Source organism: Ptychodera flava, chromosome 10 (assembly GCF_041260155.1).
Source record: "Ptychodera flava strain L36383 chromosome 10, AS_Pfla_20210202, whole genome shotgun sequence".
In the NCBI taxonomy this organism is placed as follows: Eukaryota; Metazoa; Hemichordata; class Enteropneusta; family Ptychoderidae; genus Ptychodera; species Ptychodera flava.
In genome coordinates, this window is record NC_091937.1 from 39,546,165 (window position 1) to 39,564,976 (window position 18,812).

Consider the following 18,812-nt stretch of genomic DNA (forward strand, 5'->3'; position numbering starts at 1 on the left):
TTTCACTTTGTGGTTATTGTTGAAAAATAATTAATAACTTAGGTAGATTCAATCATGGCTTCCAAAGTGGTCTTGGTGTTGTCGATCGCTATCGGCTTGTTTTTCGTGTTTACAGGCAGTATCAAAGTCACACCAGCTATCAACAAGCAGATGCATGATGAACTGGTAAGTAGAAATTCAGTCATCTACGTATACGTCAGAATATTATTACCGCTCGGCAGTTCAATCCATCATTGTCCGGCCAGCTACTAATTGCCCCAAGCTTCACAAAGAGACAGGCCGTCCTACCTGAGCTCATATGTACACATACATCTATCGATCATGGTATAAACGTCTGAACGTATCAGAGTTGGACACGTTTGATACTCTGGTCCTTGAAAAGATTTGTTATCTTCCAACATGTTCCTGCGGAGGACGTATGTTATTCATGCTCCCGAAATGATTTTTTTGTCTTTTCCTTTTTTTATACTGATTTATACATAAAATGCCATTTGCAATCATGACCTTCTGATATTTACAATGCATTAATTATTTATTTACTTTTTTCCCTCAGTACTACTGCAGACACAAATATTTCTAATTTCGTGTGATTTTAGTGGATATTTCAAATTCCATGTGATATTAGGAAATCATAATTTTTTTTCAAAGCACAATCATTTAATTGCCAGGTATTTTTCCTGAACAGATGTGCATGCGGAAACAATAAGCCTGAACAAATGAATAGCAATTAGCATGAAAAAAATCAATGTGTTCGGATTTGCATTGCATAATTTTCCAAAACCAATATCGACCAATAATGAAATGATGCAAAACAATAGACATAGCTGCCTTAATTTACGGTATATTAAAATTCAAGCTGGTGTAGAAATTATCATTCCCGATGATAACCAGTTATGATGATTAATGAAAAATATTTGATAAAGTATAGCTTCTCCTACAAATATTTTATGTGCATGAACTTTAATTCTGCTATTGAAATGAGTTTTATAGGTAAACTTTCTATACACTTACAATAAGGCATCATAAAACCTTTCATCATGTTATTTGTTAGTTTAATTTCCTTTTCAAAGTTTGCAGGAATTTATTTTATTAAAACAATTGCCTTATCCTAAATCCTTGGTCAATGTAAGTACTTAATTGTATTGATGATAAGTAGATTAGTTACACTGTACCCAGTTTTAATTGAAATTTCAATGAAGCCAATTATTGCTGTGAGCAGTAAAGATCAGTCTTTGAATTATACAGTGAAAAATTCCATAACAGCTAGGAGATTAGTATCTATATTGTCTGGCCAAAAACAAACATAAAGAGTTACATCAGCTGATGCTACGTATAGCCATAGACCCCTCCAAAAAGGGCCTATGGTAAAGCATAAAACTGCAAGGTTGAAGAGTACCTTATCCACGTTAATAGTAATGTACTGTCCAACATAATCCTACTAGTCCTAGGAGGTTTAGTTGATTCAAAAAGCCATGTAGAAGGGCCCCCTAAGAAAATAAGATTGTTTTGGGGATGAAGATTGGGCCCAGTGTGCTTCAGGTGCACCAAGGGATTGGTAATTACCATAACAATTGTTGATTTGCATATTTTTTGTTGTGAAAATGTACTCTTTTGTATGGTTATTAACATATGAATGGGTTGTTCCAAAACCAGAGGGATGGCCCACCCCTCAAAGTTTCATTGTTGATAACCCTACCAAGAAAACAAACTGAATAACCGTTTTGATTGCAGTGTGATCCTAGAAAAGGTCTTGCTGGTCTGTGATGTCTGTAGAATACAGTCTCCCAATAGAGAGGAAACATTGTCCACAATGTTCAGCAAAAGTGTTGAGGATTGCAAACCACTCAGATGTTTTATTGAAGTGAACCCTTCCCCCACTAACTTAGTGCATTCCTGTAGTTTTCAGATGTGTAGATGAACTTCAAAGAAGGGAATGGGGCCAAGGTTTCAATTAATTGCTTGTTTCACAACGCTATAGTCGATTACTAGTCCATTTCAATACCAAGTCTTACAATATGTAAGTTACAACAACCCAGCTGTACAGCACAAGCTACATGTATAATTACAAACTCAAATCACACAATACATCATGACATACTCGGCAGTTGCTAACCATATCCACTAACCACCAGCACTGTCATTTAGATCATTGTGTCCAGCCAAATAGAAGCCACTAACAGCCCTGTTTCCTGTAAATTTTCTTTCAGAGGAAGAACTTTGGAAAATATGCAAGAGATTTCCCTCTTAGACAGTACACTGGCTGGAAACCGAAATCCAAATTGTACATGAAGACCATCGGATGGCTTGAAGTCATCTGTGGAGCAATCTTAATGCTACTGCCAAGCAATACATACAAAAATGTTGCCAATGTAATACTGCTTGGCATCATGACAGGTAAAGCGTTTGATTGGTTGGTTTACTGATTTATTATTTGTTGTTTATGTTTATATCTATCTACTTATCTGTCTGCCTGTCTTTTTATATTTTTATCTATCTGTTTATTAATTCATTTATTTCAGCATACTAGTAATCTCAAATAACTTCAAAGTCAACCACATTTGATATACTAGTACTATATTTGCTAAATTGCTTAAAAAAATTAAGTTCTTGGAATTATCATGCTCAGCCTCAGACTGGGGGGGGGGGGACAATGGTAGTATCGTGTATGATATTTTTGATAATTTTATGAAGACAGATTGCTATTTTGACTTCCTGCATACTTGATGTGAGAATAGAGATAGTTTAAACATTAGTGGATGCATCACACAGACAGCAGTCAAATTATGATTCTTTTGTCCCTTTTTTTACAGGTGCAGTTTACACTCACTATGCAGTGGGAGACATCCTTGCAAAATCTACTGGGGCAATAGTATTTTGGTTGTTGTTAACTTGTCGACTTGTGATCGTGGCAAGGGCAAAAGAACAACCAACCACAACCACGGTCCCTCCGCAAAGTGAATATGATGAATCAACAGAACAGAAGAAGACTCAATGAGAACCAGGTGCTGTGATCTGTCTTTGTGGTTTAAACTGTAGAGGGCGCTCTTCAAAAAAAACACAGGTCATGACCATTTGGGTATGAAGATCTGGATACCAATTGGTCATAGTCAACACTAATCAGAGGTGAAACATAGTGTTAGTCCAGTAGAATGATTATGGATAGGAAGTCTGTAGCTCTTTAAGATGTAGATTAATAAATTTCAAAGCAAGATGTCGCAAAGTTTTAGAAATTTTCCATTTTGCTCTCTGTAGGTTCCATGAAACAGTGGCGTAGACAATTGTTTGATGATCAACATAAGTTTATATCTATCAGTTCAATAGCAAGATCTGTTTTGAGATATGGTTGAGTTATGCCATGCATAGACACCCAAGGTCTCTTAATCTCAGCCTGACTACAAATGACAAAAAGAGCAGAAATCATGTAATAAAGGCTGTTTAAGTTTCTGAGGAAATGAGGGTTAATCATGAGCAGTCTTTGTTCCAATTTTCTGTTATTTTACATCATAAAAAATGTCCAACATTATCTAAAAAATTTTGATTGAAATACTTTGTCTGAAAATGCAACATGAACATATGTCAGACCATAGTACAATGTAAAATGAAACACAAGTCCATACACGACGTTCTACCATGTATGATGACATGAGGTCCCTTTAATATGCTCTTGATGCAAAGTAACCACTGTAGGTATTCTGGATTGCTGAACATTTTTTGTGAGTTGATCATGGCATGACTTATAGAAAGACACATTGCTATAAATTATTTAAAATGAACATTTAGACCATATCAGCAAGTATCAGTAGCAACTGGTGCAACACCATCAACGATAACAAGTTCCATACAAAAGGTTTTTAATCAAGTTACTGACCATAGCCCTTTACCTGCCAGACAGTATCACTTCCCCATCTGCCAAGTCAGTAAAAAGTGGTATTAAGCAAAAACCATATCTATTTTCACCCACTTGGCTTGGGCCAAAAAAAAGAAATGTTTCTGGTCAGCACGCGCGTCACTTGAACAACAGCGCGTCACCCGTTTTTTTTCTGTTTGTGGCCGGCAGCCGTGGCTGACACCAAACCAAAATGGCTGAAGAGAAAGAGAAAATTCTTTGGGGGACATGATCAGTGACTGCATGAACAGTATATATGTGACTATATTGATAAAACTATAAAACTGACCCTCCTCCCTCCCTTGAGGGGAAAAAAAAAAAAATAAAAAAAATGCGCGTCGCCGCACCATTTTTTAAAGAAAGACCTGACCAGAAACATTTCTCTTTTTTTTTGGCCTTAGTATGTTATAGCATCTGTAGTCTGTAAAAATCATGTTTACAGTATCTCTGTCTTCAGGGACCTTCAAATCTTCAAGTCTTTGTTAGAATGCAACGTTGTGTGTAGAATGCAACATATGGGACATTGTCATGCTTGTTTGTTCATTTGTTTGACCTGATGGTGAAATATGAACTTGGCAGGATAAGGAATATGCCTTAAAAAGGCGCAGCACACATGTACATGAATCATTTGTAGTGCATTACAGCTACTACACTGTCTCTCTCTATGCCTTCCCGACATCTGTAAATTCAGTGGAGAGATAGTTTAAAATTCAAGTGTTGATTATTACATGTATTACTGTATAGTGATTTAGAAAATCCTTGATGTAGGAAAAGAAAACGTGAATTATGCGATATTCGTGTAATAAATATTTGGAAACTGTAATGCTCTTTATACATTCTGTCACCATGAACCTGATTAAAATTAATGTGAAAATTGTGTCCCTGTCATAATTTCACTTTTATAGTGACAGGGTTTCATGAAAGAAAATAGCCAAGGTGATTTGATACCCACTTTTTATACTATTTTGATTAGAGAGCATATTTCATAAATATTTTACATGTTAAATGACAATGCTATCAGTTTTCTATAGTTGACAGAATGTATGTCCATTTTATGTCCGTGAATTTGGTGAAAATGTTTATTGTGATGTTCATGTTGTGTTGAAAGCAAATTATGTGAAAAATTTTGGAGACTGTAAATAATTCAATCAGTGTGTAATTCCACTGTGTGCATTGGGTAATAATTCAAATACAATGTTGCATATCTATGCAAATAGTACTATTAATAGAATACTATGTTACATTGTATCAAATACACACAATTACATAATTGACACTTCTTTTCAAAATGCAATGCTGTGGAAGAAGGCAATCAGAAAATCTTACAAGGGTGCAGGAAAACATTTTTAGGGAATAGAAAAATGTGCTTGTTTGTGTACGTCTGTATGTACTTTGGCAAGCAGATAACAAAGTTTACTTAATAATGGCTTGTAAAAACTAGGTCTTTCCAACTCCTGAAATTGTATTTAAATTTTACATGTAAATGATTACTGAAGTTCTGTTATAAAGCAACAATTACTCAGAATTACAATAGCAGTATGAAGGCTCATGACCAGCAATGAACCATGTTTGCAGATTGTCATGGAAATTCAGTAAGTTTTACCAACAATACAATACAACCAAAGTGTTTTGTACTCAATTCTTTACCATACAATAATTCTGTTGAAATTATTTATATGCATAAAATACATCCAGCAGACAATGTAATCATCTTTTGATATGTGCTTTTTTGCTAAGTAATTTAACTGCAGCCTGCATAGTCATTCTATTACTCTTGGTTTATGTAACTAACTTACATATACTTCAGTGAAGTTACCCAATACGATATTGAACCAACCCAATGTTTTCATGCTTTTGTAGAATGCATAAGGATATGGACCTAGAAATGAATCTTAACTTTTCTGGTTTCATTATTCTAGCAAACTTAACTATCTTCATTCACTACCAAGAATAAAAGTAAGGGGTGAATGCACAAAAGTCTGGCAAGAACCACCATCCTCACATTTATTGATATTTAAAATTCAAAATGGCTGCCATTCTCTGTGCCAGGAAACAGGCAAGGCAAGAAACAAGGCAATGAAAATTTCCCTACTTTTGGTTTCAAACTGTAGGGCTGACCACAGCACATTCTGCCCAAGAACAACACTTCAGTGAAGTTGACAACGAACCACCTATGTTTTCAGTTAGCTGAGTGAAATCTAAGACAAAAAAACAAATATAGTCAATAAAAATGTCAAGTACTCAAGCGAGTCTAAAAGATTGAAAGTAATTGTTGTTTTAAACATTTAAGAATTTTCAGGAGAGTTATGGACTAAGATCCTACTGTATAGAGCTTCTTAAATCAACCAGCTGTACGTAAGTTGTGTATGTAATTGTGATTGTAACTTAGATCCATGTCAACAACTCAGGCATCAGCTACTTTTATGAGTGTTTTTCAAAGTGAATGTTTCTACAAGAGGCTCAATGATAGCGTGGGACATGTGTCAACTTTATACTCACACTCATTCATCCCAAAATGTTTCGTACAATTTTTGATTGATTCTCTCGCACGGTAACAAGATTCAGACCAACCATGTAAGATATCTGAATGAGCCACCTCTTTTATAGAAATAGGCAACCAACTCAGTTTCTGTAATTTTATGAGAATTGTACATTTGTTCAGATTTGAATTATCCACTGTTCTTGTGACTTAACCCAACTGCTTGGAATACTTTTTGTCATACAGAAAAATAAACATGTAGACAAGCTAAACAAGTCTATCGAGTGGTGACTGGATTCTCTGATACTGTCAAACCTGTCATAGTGGTAACCCTTATCACCTCTGTATAGTGGTAACCTTGAGGCAGTCCAATTCTATATGCTACAGGCCCTCTACAGAACAACCACCTCTCTTATGTAATCATTGGTCATGTCATTGCTCCAGTTTGGTGCAATATCTGTGTATAAATGGTCAGCCGCATATCCAACTCTGAATGACCTCTGTCAAAAATGTTTTGACTGAAAGCAAGAAATGAGTCTTATTTGACTGATTTTATGCTACAGTATCACCTTTGTTACAGAAATGAAATACATGTATATTTTCAAGAGGTTTATGATATTGAATTTTAACTGTAAATATTGAATTTTATCGTTACTGTTATCCTTTCCTAACTTCACCACTCAGCACAACACCTACACTGATAGTAATGCCACACCCACCCTCTATGGAAAGGCCACCTCCGTATACTGGTCACTTTTTCTTAGTCCCTTGTGTGACCAATGTAGAGCTTTTTTAATCCTTTCAGTACCAAAATTGAGTTTTTGTTGCCTTTATATATACCCCAGTAAATTTTTCAGATGTTTGCCAAAATTTTGACAAAAAATTGTACCAAATGAAATGTGATGTCCATTTGGTCCAAAATATTAAAAAAATAAACAGAAAAATTAATGAAAATTGGTAAAATGTTGTACTACAATGTTGGTAGGAAAAATTACAGTACTCAAAGGGGTACCCAGAGGGTGCTTCCAGGTTCATGAAGTGTTGATATGTTGGGGTGAGGCATACATACAAGCATTGTGTAATTCATAAATTTGTGCTAAATCAAGGATACAGACCATTGTGTCACTATTTTTATTTGAGCAATACACAATACTGTCATAGGTACTATGGTTACAATCTTCGCCAGTATTGCATCATTAATGGCCTACATGTTGAGTAAGTCTACCAGCAGACTTTTGACCCTTGTTTTTGATTCTACCAGGCCAACTTTTGACCCCAAATAAACACTTGCATCATTAACAGCCTACATGTTGAGTAAGTCTATCGGCAGACTTTTGACCCTTGTTTTTGATTCTACCAGGCCAACTTTTGACCCCAAATAAACACTTTTGGCTGGTCATTTTACAGAAAATGTAGAGTTGTGACTCAAGCATTCTGCCAAGGCTGCAGACTTTTGACCTCCATTAAACAGAAAATTGTAGTTCGTGCATTGTAGTGTGAACTGTCCAGGGTAGACCACCAGTACATGATTCAAGACTGAATGCTCACAGGTCCCTTTGGTTTTGCCAATCCATCAAGATTCACATACCAGCATATTTCATATTTATGAAAGAGATACAAGCAGCCGTTGGCAAGTTTTGTACTTTGGACAAGCAGGAGAACTTGTGACGTTTTTAAAAAATGACGGATGTCTGATTCAATAGCCTCTGTTGCCCTCTACTCAGATTCCTCACAGCCAAAGGCCCTTTCACCTTCAAATCCAGTGCAACCCTGCAGTTTCCTTTTGAAAATTTGGATCTCTGAGGAGGAAATGGGGAGGTTAGGTCGACATCACCAGTACCCAATCCATACCAAATCTTCATATGTCATGTGTTTACTTTTGGGTAAGGAAGTTAGACTAGAAAATACTTTGTTTGAGGGTGCTCAATCAGATCCCTTTTTTTAAAAGGGGAGTGGGGGAGTTCCCTTGAATGCCTTTGTTGTGAGAAGCATAAATTTATTTCATACACCAAGCTTGACTCTATCATAGCAAGCCCTTTGCTCGCAATGTAATGTTTTTTCTTTTCTTTTCTTTCCATGATCCACTAAAAATTTAGCATACCTGTACAGCAGGATGACAGGGCTAAGTATGCCATATGCTGCTGTTTTAGCTCATTATAAAATGCAATATCCAAAATGCTTTTAATTTGCTGGAATCTTGTGATACATGCAGGAGGGTGGGGAGGTATTTTAAAAGGCCAGTTTCTCTGTTTGAATTTTAATGACAAATTGTACTACTCCCAAATCATTTTGAGATACAAAGTATTCATTTTGTCAACTTGGTCTGTCCACATATATAGACTGCACTGTTATTGTTGACATGTGAATTCTTGTCTAGACCGGAATCCAATGAAAAACAGAGTAAATTCATTTTATACATATACAGGCTGTGTTGACACGCTAAAAAGGTGTTTCAACATGCTTAGGGGCATAGAACAAGAACCTGGTTTGAAAATCAAAACAAAATTTGTGAAAAAAAATCAAAAGTAGCAGCTACTGGCCCTTGAACTGTTTCCCTTTAAATAGTTACCAGAATGTCAGGTCTGAAAAGATTAAGAAAACAAATATTATGAAGTGTTTTGTTCGATATATCTTCCAGGGACATGATTTGGCAATGTCTATTAAAAAAGATGAAGACTTTGGATAATTTGTTGGTTCTCTGTCATTGTCCAGTCTCCCGGCAACGAGGAAAACAAGAACAGCAGAGAACCAACAAGGGAGGAGTAACTGCAAATCTGATTAAGTCAGAAATGGTTTGCCTCATCCTGTTGTTTTCAATGGAGAAGCTAGACTTTTACACTGGTGAATGGGGATGAACAGATCCAACCATCAACCCCTATTCATAGTGTTCCAGTCTCAGCGTCAAAAGAATGTGGTGAAGCTCCATGATCATGATGGTGCATGATGGTGGTTATAGGTGTCAAAAATTCAGCACGCTGACGCCAAGAAAATAGCAAACATCTACAACAAGATACAAGTGGAAATTCAGTTTATTAACATTTTGCAGACACCATACTTCGCAATTTCTTTCCCATACCTATGAGTTTTACCTTGTCAACATCTGTGTGAAATTATTCTACACTACACAAATTATGTGTACAACATCATGATTACAGTTCAAATAAAAATTTCTGTCTAATCTCTCTCTACCACAGAATTTTATATGAGTACCTCATTACATAAGATTTATTTACCTTACATAATGGTACACAGTTTCATTGAAACACAATCGTACATTAGACATTTTGGCTGTCTGTGCTTCAAAAAATACCATTCTTACTGAACAAGGAATGGTTGTGCTCTTTCTCAGCCACAGTTCAAATATATATCCAAAGTAGCTATATTGATGATTAGCAGGAATTGAACTTGACAGTGAACATCAAGATTTTCAAACAGTAGATTTCGTAGCAAGTACCATAACAATTACCAAACCACCAAGGTTTGGTCTGAACCCATCGTTATCTATGGTGACTGTGGACCTGTTTACAGGGCATTGGGTAAAACAGCTTACGTCCACCTTTGCACATAATATTTATCTGATCTCATAGAAAACCCGCATAACAGGAATAATATTTGACAGATCACAGCAACCACTGGTGTTCATCTTATTGAGTGTAACTAGAGGCAGTTAAAGACCGGTCAGCTTTGTTTGAGTCTGTAAGAGGATTAGTGAGGTGTCACTAAGTCTTTCATTTTATCATCGAAATTGTGATCAAATTTCCCGGCAGGAGAAAGTGACGTCTGACATAGGCCTTCAACTCACTCAAAAATCTAGACATTAGTGTCTGAAGTGTCCATCCTGATAGCAATTAGCAGTGTCTTTTTTTAATTGACAGCTGGGATTTCTCTCACTCAGTCTTCGGTTTCTCTTCACTCTGTGTCAGCAACACGACAAGTCCAGTTCCACAGAGAACGGGAAATGCAACTTGAGAGATGGGTTCATCAAGTTGATGTAGTGTCCATGCGGCACCCATCATGATGACCAGCAGGGGGACAGCTGTCATCTTCTTCAGTCTCAGGGAACCAAACAACAGCAGCAAACCCCCAACAGTCTCCACGATTCCAACAGCAAACTGGAAATGAGCTGGGTCTGGTTTAAATCCAAACCTGATGAGTGGAAACACTGTGGTGTATTTTACAAAGCCTTTTGTCTGAAATAGATAAATAAATGAATATCTGTTAATATTTGTTACTTACCATGCAATGCATAAAGCTTGTTGTACAAATCTTTTTCAGACAGTATAAAAACTGAAAACCTAAGTGACTTTTTGTGCGTATACCTATTCTTGCTTTGTGGTCCCCTTCAATGTTCAATCCATAAGTATGTTTTGCAATGCATTGCCGGAAAGACGTTGTGGTGTACTTCACTGTATTCAGATATCAGCCAATAAGTATGTCGACAAAAACACAAAAGCTACCCTAAAACCCCAATTAATTCAACTACTCTTATTAATTTGACCACCATATTATTTTCTGAAAACATAATTTTATTTTACCCTTATCAATTTGACCACCGATAGAAATTTGAAGTTTCTCAATTTCTAATAATACGACCAACAAATCATGACAAGCTGTTCTGAACATTTTATTTTTGATAAAATACACAGAACAACAAGATATACAGCACAGAATGTCTAAGTTGGAACTTCAGGAAAGTCATATTTATATGTTTCAATCATCCAAGATGGTTGCATATCACTTATGAACTACTAATTCGACCACTAAAATTATTTTGGCTTCGTTAATTTACTAATAATTCAACTTTTTAAAATCATAATTACTTTAATTCAACTATTTAAAATCATAATTATTTTTTTTCTGGTCAAATTGATAGGGTTTTTACGGTAAGCAATCTCTTGGAATCCAGGTGTAATTACTATAAAATGCGTTTTGGATAACAAGTTTTTTCTTCTACGATGGCATGCTCCAAGCTCGCAATTAACTTGACCATGCCAGTAACACTGATCATCTGAAACCACCTTAGGTTAAAACCAGCTGTAATAGTGATGATGTGATAGGCAACTGTCTAAAAGTGCCATTTTGGGGCCATTGCCTACTCACACTTCATCCAATACCTCCCCGGATGACCTAGGTAATGTTGCATCATGCAACAGATAGTTATACCAACAACGCCTTCTCTTACTTGTCAGTCAAAGTCTGGCAGCTGCATACTTTTGCTATCATGGCCTTTGCTGATGTAACAGTGCAGCAAGAATATTTCGGCTCTGTTTATTTTAAAACATCGCCCGTATTAACCCTATTTGTCACCTGACATACATGTATTTGCAATGGTTAAACAAAAACAACAAAAACAACAACAACAACAACGACAAATTAATGTTCTTCAACCGTCAATAACAATGTCAACAACAATAACCAGGTTACTACTAACTGTCCATTTGCTACGATCCATTATCCTGGAAATAACCATTTGATTTGAGGGGTGGGGGCACAAGACTTTTGGGAAAGGTTTTACAAGAGAAAGGAAAAATATTATTTGATCCTGTAACGGCTTCATGAAAAAAATACAGACAGAAGTAAAAAATTGGTTGCTAATGTGGTGAAATCACCAATAAACAGGAAAATTTTATTTTCTCTTTTTTCTCTGGAGGTGTGCTGGCTATTATATGTGGTACTAAACTACCACAATATTTTTTTTATTTCTTAGCTGCAAGTCCCACTGTTTACTTTGCCAGCTTTTATGACACAACAGTTTGAAGTCCCACTAGCTGTAACCCTTGGAATTTGTTGACCAGAAAAAGGTTTCCTATTTGCTCTGGTTTTCTTTAAATTCTACCAATTCAAAGGATATACTAGCAGTCTTTTACTACTGAAAAACTGGACGAGTAAATTTAAATTTTAACCGTTCTTTCCCGCCATTTTTTAAAAACTGGTAATATCATAAAGAAAACAAAGCATATGAAGTTCCAGTGGAAAACATTCAGCACTATGCATTACATCAGACTACTTTGTTGTTTTTTTCTGAAGATTCGGATGCATATATGCACAACGTACAGTGTTTTTTCTTTATTTGCATGAAGGCGCCATTGTACGTTTAGGCACACGTATATTATTTTTCTTGTTCAAAATTGCACATGCAGTCCCAGTGGGCAGTTTATTATACTTGTATAAAACCCTCAATGAATATATTCCCACAAACCTGTTAAGTTTGGAAGTACAATCACAAAAACAATGCTACAAGATACAGGTATTGGGCCTTTACTATGAATTCTATAATTGCATTCAATGTTTTGTTGCTATACATATGCCACGGCCTCTGGGAAATATATATCTGCATTCTATAATGCACTGGAATGGATCACACAACACTGGAAAGACATTATCGTCCTGTTCCTGGTTCTACTATGGCAGTTTAGAGGAACAGAACACTCAGAGAGATCAGGATATGATAAGTACAGCCTGCCCAATCGTATGGGGATGGGACCCCACTATCATGTATCTATCCATAGGGAGATTTGCATACGATTTTGTGAAAACTGCCTACCATAAATTCGTGAACAGAACCAGCTGGTAACAGCTTCGCGATTCCAGCTGCTGTGTAGAGCACGCCAAGAACCATTACTGCATACTTAAAGGCACCCATAATTGTACAGCACGATTCAGTCCCCGAAGTCCAGCCAGGATGTCAGACACCACTTCGCGTAGGCTGTGCAGCTGCAGCATGCATGCAAAGAAAGGATTGTATACAAATTGACCTAAAGCGCGGGAATGTAGGTCACCATGCGCCACCAGTGTTCATGTACAAGAGAACTTTCGATGGAAGAGGAGGCGGTTCGCATCGCCGTGAATCAATCTGTAGTGCCAATGTTACCTTTTCCGCAAGTCACAACGTCAGTGCCTTTAGAACAGCGTAAGCTCAATCGGCGATTTTGTCAATTGCTGTTCTACTTTTGTTTTACTACTTTTAAGGCTTGTTTGCATTTTTAGTTCCTGCTGGCTTTAATCTTGATATAATAGTTGTTATTGTTCTTCATGAGGACGATTCAGACTTTGGGCCGAGCACAACAGCTGCAGTTGTGGGAATTGACGATAACATACTTCAAGTGAATATTTTGTTTGTATGGTTAACAAAAGATAATATAAGTACTAGTTTCCATACAATCAACGCCAATTCTGCATGAAATTTAAGTTATTTTGGTAACATTAATGAAAAGTACGTTGCAGTGTTTATTATGAAGGTAGAACAGTTCAGTTCTCAATTATTATATTTCTCTTCTTCTTCTTCTTCTTCTCCTTCTTCTGGAAGTCATGTATTTTCCTGAGAAAAGGTGGACCCCTTTCAATCAAAGATTTCTTCCATGGAGCCCTTTTTTTCAACGATTGTAGTTTTACAAACCCTCTTGATAGTACTCTTGTTATTCACTTTATCAGTGCTGGCATTACAAAAGTTCGAGATCTTTTTGACCCTTTCCAAAAATCTTGGCGCTCCCCAAGCCAATTTAAAACCATTGTTTCTATTCATTCAGATAGAATTTTAACAAATACTGTCAAGACGTTGATCGACTCTATTCCCTGTGATTGGAAAAACAAAATCCAAAGTTATTTTGAAGAGGAAGTTGATTTGGATGACGTTCATTCTTGTCATCGTCCTTCGTACTCTTTCGAACTTATTTGTAAAGGCACTGATGACCATATTATTTTGAATTGTCCCTTGTATAAATTTGAAAAGGGTAGCATTTATAAATTCTTGATTATGTCCAATTTTCATAGGAACAATAAACGTCAAGATACAGTTTGGAGAGATTTGCTTTCACTTTCTGAAAATATCAAACCTTGTTCACTTCTTGTTATTTCAGTCCAATTCCCAAAAAGAAGGAGATCTTCAATGGCGTCTTCTCCACGGTGCGTACGCAACTGGCTCGTTTATGTTCCATTCTGGGTATAGCTCATCCTCTGATTGTATTTTCTGTAGTGCCAGAGATGACCTTTTACACATATTTTTAGAATGCCCTCGTCTTTCTCCCTTGTTCATTCTCCTTCGTAAACTCTGTCACCGTTTTCTTGGTCAGGAATGCAAGATTTTATTCTGGTGGTTTGTTTTAGGCCCACCCTTTGATAAATCATACATGGACAAGAATACTTTTGCGCTTTTAAATTTTCTTTTTACGACAGCTAAAATTGCAATTCATGTAACAAGACGAAATGCAATTAATGGTCATGATCCCGCCTCATCAGTAATATGCTTGTTTCTGTTTTTAAAAGGCGAGTTTGTGCTCGCATTTTAGAAGAATATAATTACTTCACGCTCAATTCAAACATAAGTGCTTTCAAAAACATTTGGTGTATTAATGACGTCATTGTTTCTGTAGACATTGATGGAACATTTACTATTGATTCAATTTTGTTGTAAAGAAAATGCTTTCACCTCTAAGCACACTTTCCCTTTTGCAAAAGCCTTTCTCGTCCTGGGCACCGTACTCCTCACGGAATGGAAGGGGGTAGTCAGTTGGGAGGATTCTTCGTTGGCATGTACATGCAAACGAAAAGTTTTCTCAATATACCCCTTCTCATTGGCGGTTAGGTGGCTTTTTTCTGCAAGATGTAAGGTGTTTACTGTCCCATTTCCTTGCAAATTTCTGTCGCTTTTTCTTGTTTCGGATGTTTCTTTTGCTTTCTCCTATTCAGTGGAGATTTTTCATGCACCTCGCATCTTGCCTTTTGTCATTAACAAAATTGTGCTTTTTTCAGATTTAATTGGTTTCCTTCCCCATGTTGCAAGTGATATAGCTACCTGTTTGCCTTTTCACCAGTTCTCTCCGTCTCGCTCCAGCATCAGTATCATAGCCATTTTGCAGTTTTTGCTGATTTTTTACAGTCCAATTTTGTTTAGTATTTTCAGTAATTGACCATCATTTGCTATAAAGCATTTGTCAGATTTCATTATTGCTTTTTGTCTCAAAATTTGAATTGTTTTGATATGTACTTGTCTGTACAGGAGACTTTTTTAGTAATAAACGTTTATTTGAAAAATCAAAAATCTTCTTCTTCTTCTTCTTCTTCTTCTTTTCTTATCTCAGCCACTTTCAATAAATTGAAGATTGAAGTTGATAATTATGTTTAACTTGTAGCATACATAATTCAAATTATGGTTTCCTTTAATTTCATACGCATTTTTTAATTCATGAATAGAATAAATCATTTTGCCAAAAGTGTGAGATTATCATAAATAACTGGAGCACCTCGACTTCAAAAAGTAATTCATGAAGGCTCGGCCTCACAACAAGAAAAGAGATGCTTTGTAGAAATTATAAACTCGCATCAGGTGTCACAGAATTTACATAGGTAAAATAAATGGCCTAATAACATTTCGTCACTTCTATAAGAGGAGGAACCGAGAGGGGAGTCTGATCAATACCCAGGTGTGTTGAGACATTCCGTGTATCAAATCCTATTCAAGGGACTTATAAGGGATTTTTCCAAGTCAATTGCTGACAGTATTTTTGGTAAAACACTTTTGTCTGCGAACCAAAAAAATTCCTCATTGATTAGTCTGACTCAGACAGAGTCACGTGTGTGTTGGACGCTCTCGACGTACTTGAAGGACATTCCTAAACTATCGCTGCATATATAGTTGCGGCAACTAGAGTTATGATAAAAGAATGATCTTCATGTTGGCGTACCCAAAGTTCATTAGGGACGGACAATAGGTAAAACCGGTATCAGGCTTCTGCCGCATATCCCACTATGTAGCTGTACAGTAGCTCGAGGATTTGCCGTCCGACCCAAACACCCAGGCAAAACCAAGAGCTACTGTACTGCAGCTACCCAGTATGTTGACTCTGCTACAAGTGCTTGTGGGATTGAAAATTGAATGTCGAGACGAGCTTGGTCAGGAAACTGTAAACGTTTTCATAGCTTCCATTCTTTCATTCTGGCCATAGACAGCCTGTAGGTTTCCAACGAACATGTTCTGCTGATGTGTAGCTGGCTCGGAAGGTTATATCTAATTGGTCGATTTTCACTATTCACAGCAACTTAGGGAGTCTATTGTGTATAATATAATGATGACGGTATGATTCAGCCAACAAATTGGAAACAGCTTCCGATATGCACATGTTTGTCAAAATATTGCAGATGTACATGTACATATGAACCTATGAACAAATATAGACATTCTGTGCACATACGCACACACATACACGCATACAAACACAGATAGACAGACATACATATAGATAGATAGATAGATAGATAGATAGATAGATAGATAGATAGATAGATAGATTGATTGATTGATTGATTGATTGATAGATAGCTGGTACACAGAGTGTCCTTGTATAAAATTATAGTGCTCGATATCAAAAGCAAGTACATACTAAGTAAAAATATTATGTTATAATAATTTACTTTGTAGTTTAAGTTATATATATATATATATATATATATATATATATATATATATAATATATATATATATATATATATATATATATATTGTTAGGGAAATATATTGGCTCGTTCGCACAGTTCTTCAGACTACTAATATTCAGTTTTATTCATCGACTCAAAACTTCACGGTTAACGTAAAAACTGTACAAGAAATTATCATAATCTATGTAAGAACACTGTCTACAACTATTAAAGTCTAGAAAACTCAGAAAGTTCTACAACTACAAAATTCAACTTCAATTCGATCAATACTAAAATCAATAATGGTTTCAATACGCACCTCTATTCCTGGGTCAGGGGTGAATTTATGTGAAATTTTGGCATCAAAGTACCATCACGATGTTTTGGCGAGTACTCGCTCAAAAGAAATTTGCCTACCATAAACTGAGTCAGTCTGGAGACATAAAAGATAACTGAGTGAACATCTGTGTGTCAATTAGATTAACGAGTAATTGTCGATGACAGTTCCCTTTAGGTCAACTGTATTTGGAGCTATTGTTCCTCATTTGGACTGTAACACCTCTCGTTAGTGATGATTGATTACATAGTGGCATCCAAGAATCATATAAATTGCTCGTCGCTCAAAAGCCAAGGCTATATACATTGGTGGAAACCACGAACTAATAACCTTGTGTTAAAATGCTGATGAGTCGGTTACAGTTTTGTAAGAACTTGAAAAGTTCATTGTACTTTGTGGAGGGACCAGTAGTCTGTGTAATGCTTCAATACGACTTTGGTGTATGTCATAATAAATGATAATTTTGTGACAACAATTAATATGCATATGAACATTCAACATAATACATTGTCATATAAGTTGTAATAATGGGGGAATTGCGTGAAAATTGTTTATACGCCATTTATGAAGATTGAAGAATTCCCTGAAAGTTTGTCCTTCATCAGCAACTTTTTTTTTGCTACATGTATAAGTTTCTAATCTGGACAAAGAAACACAATTAATCAAGTCCACCTTTGCAGATTGCTGCCAGTATTCGGCAAACTGACAATAAATAACCGTATCTACATAACAATCTCTCAGATTTCTGCTTAATATGTTGAAACGGGAGAATTGTTAGCAATAGTAAACAAAGATCCTAATTTACATACCCAGATGCTAGGCACCCAGGGAAAGTTTTTAACATAATAAGTTATGAAAATGGGGTTGAGTTGCGTAAAAGTTGTTTTATAAATACGAGGTTTATGAAGATTGAAGATATGAAGAACACCTTAAAAGTTCGTCCTTCATCGCGGTTATTTTTCCATTCAAGTTTCGGCTACATGTATGAGTATCTAATCTCAGTGGACAATGAAACAGAATTAACCGAGTCCGCCTTTGTGGATTGCTGCCAATATTCGGAAAGCCGACAATAAATAACCATATCTACAAAATCTCTGAGGTTTCCGCTTAACATGTTGAAACGAGCGAATTGTTATCAATTGTAAACATAGATCTTAATTTACTTAACCAGATGCGAGGCACCCCGGGGAAATTCTTGATTTCGCCAGTGTGCTCTTTTATAACATTTTTATCAAAACGAGTTATGATAGTTTGGGGAGTTGCATGAAAGTTGTCTTACATTTGGTGTATGAAGATTCAAGAGAACCTTAAGGGTTCGTCTTCAGCCGCGGGTTTTTGTTTGTTTTTTTCGGCTACAAGTATGAGTTTCTAATCTGGGCAATGAAACAGAATTAATCAAGTCTGCCCTTGTAGGTTGATGCTTATATGTGACAAGCTGACAATAAATAACCATATCAACAAAAACTTTCTTGATTTCGCCAACGTGCTCTTTCTATTCAAGAATTCTATAATCTCAGTCGTCACTTACAATGCTACTTGTCTTTTTTAAAAGGCGGAAAGGAAAATGTCAAGACACGGTTTTCAATCATTGCGTTGCCACCTCGATTGCTATTGCTGATGATTATCACTGCCTTTTAAAATTAGGCCTACACATTTCAAATGAATACGCGATGGCCCACACATCGCTGTTAATTTTTGCA

General features: G+C 36.2%; 2 protein-coding genes across 2 annotated transcripts; one reads left to right on the forward strand and one right to left on the reverse strand.

Moving 5' to 3' along the window:
* The first annotated feature begins 21 nt into the window (after window positions 1–21).
* On the forward strand, window positions 22–4,685 carry LOC139142755 (novel acetylcholine receptor chaperone-like). Its single transcript, XM_070712863.1, has 3 exons — window positions 22–165; window positions 2,208–2,394; window positions 2,811–4,685. The coding sequence occupies exons 1-3, from the start codon at window positions 55–57 to the stop codon at window positions 2,993–2,995; spliced, it is 483 nt and encodes a 160-aa protein (XP_070568964.1). The 5' UTR covers window positions 22–54; the 3' UTR covers window positions 2,996–4,685.
* A 4,691-nt stretch (window positions 4,686–9,376) lies between these two features.
* Window positions 9,377–13,111, reverse strand: LOC139142756 (transmembrane protein 35B-like). The gene is made up of 2 exons (XM_070712864.1): window positions 12,910–13,111; window positions 9,377–10,555 (listed from the first exon to the last, which is right to left on the reverse strand). Exons 1-2 carry the CDS (start codon window positions 13,006–13,008, stop codon window positions 10,253–10,255), a joined length of 402 nt encoding a protein of 133 aa, XP_070568965.1. The 5' UTR covers window positions 13,009–13,111; the 3' UTR covers window positions 9,377–10,252.
* Window positions 13,112–18,812: the final 5,701 nt, after the last annotated feature.

What these genes read in the sequence shown, in the direction of transcription:
- LOC139142755 (XM_070712863.1), top strand. Translation starts at nt 55, where the DNA reads ATGGCTTCCAAAGTGGTCTTGGTGTTGTCGATCGCTATCGGCTTGTTT. An exon ending in AGCAGATGCATGATGAACTG is followed by an intron (nt 166 to 2,207) that starts GTAAGTAGAAAT and finishes ATTTTCTTTCAG; the next exon opens with AGGAAGAACTTTGGAAAATA. An exon ending in ACTGCTTGGCATCATGACAG is followed by an intron (nt 2,395 to 2,810) that starts GTAAAGCGTTTG and finishes CTTTTTTTACAG; the next exon opens with GTGCAGTTTACACTCACTAT.
- LOC139142756 (XM_070712864.1), bottom strand. Translation starts at nt 13,008, where the DNA reads ATGGGTGCCTTTAAGTATGCAGTAATGGTTCTTGGCGTGCTCTACACA. An exon ending in GTTCTGTTCACGAATTTATG is followed by an intron (nt 10,556 to 12,909) that starts GTAGGCAGTTTT and finishes TATCTATTTCAG; the next exon opens with ACAAAAGGCTTTGTAAAATA.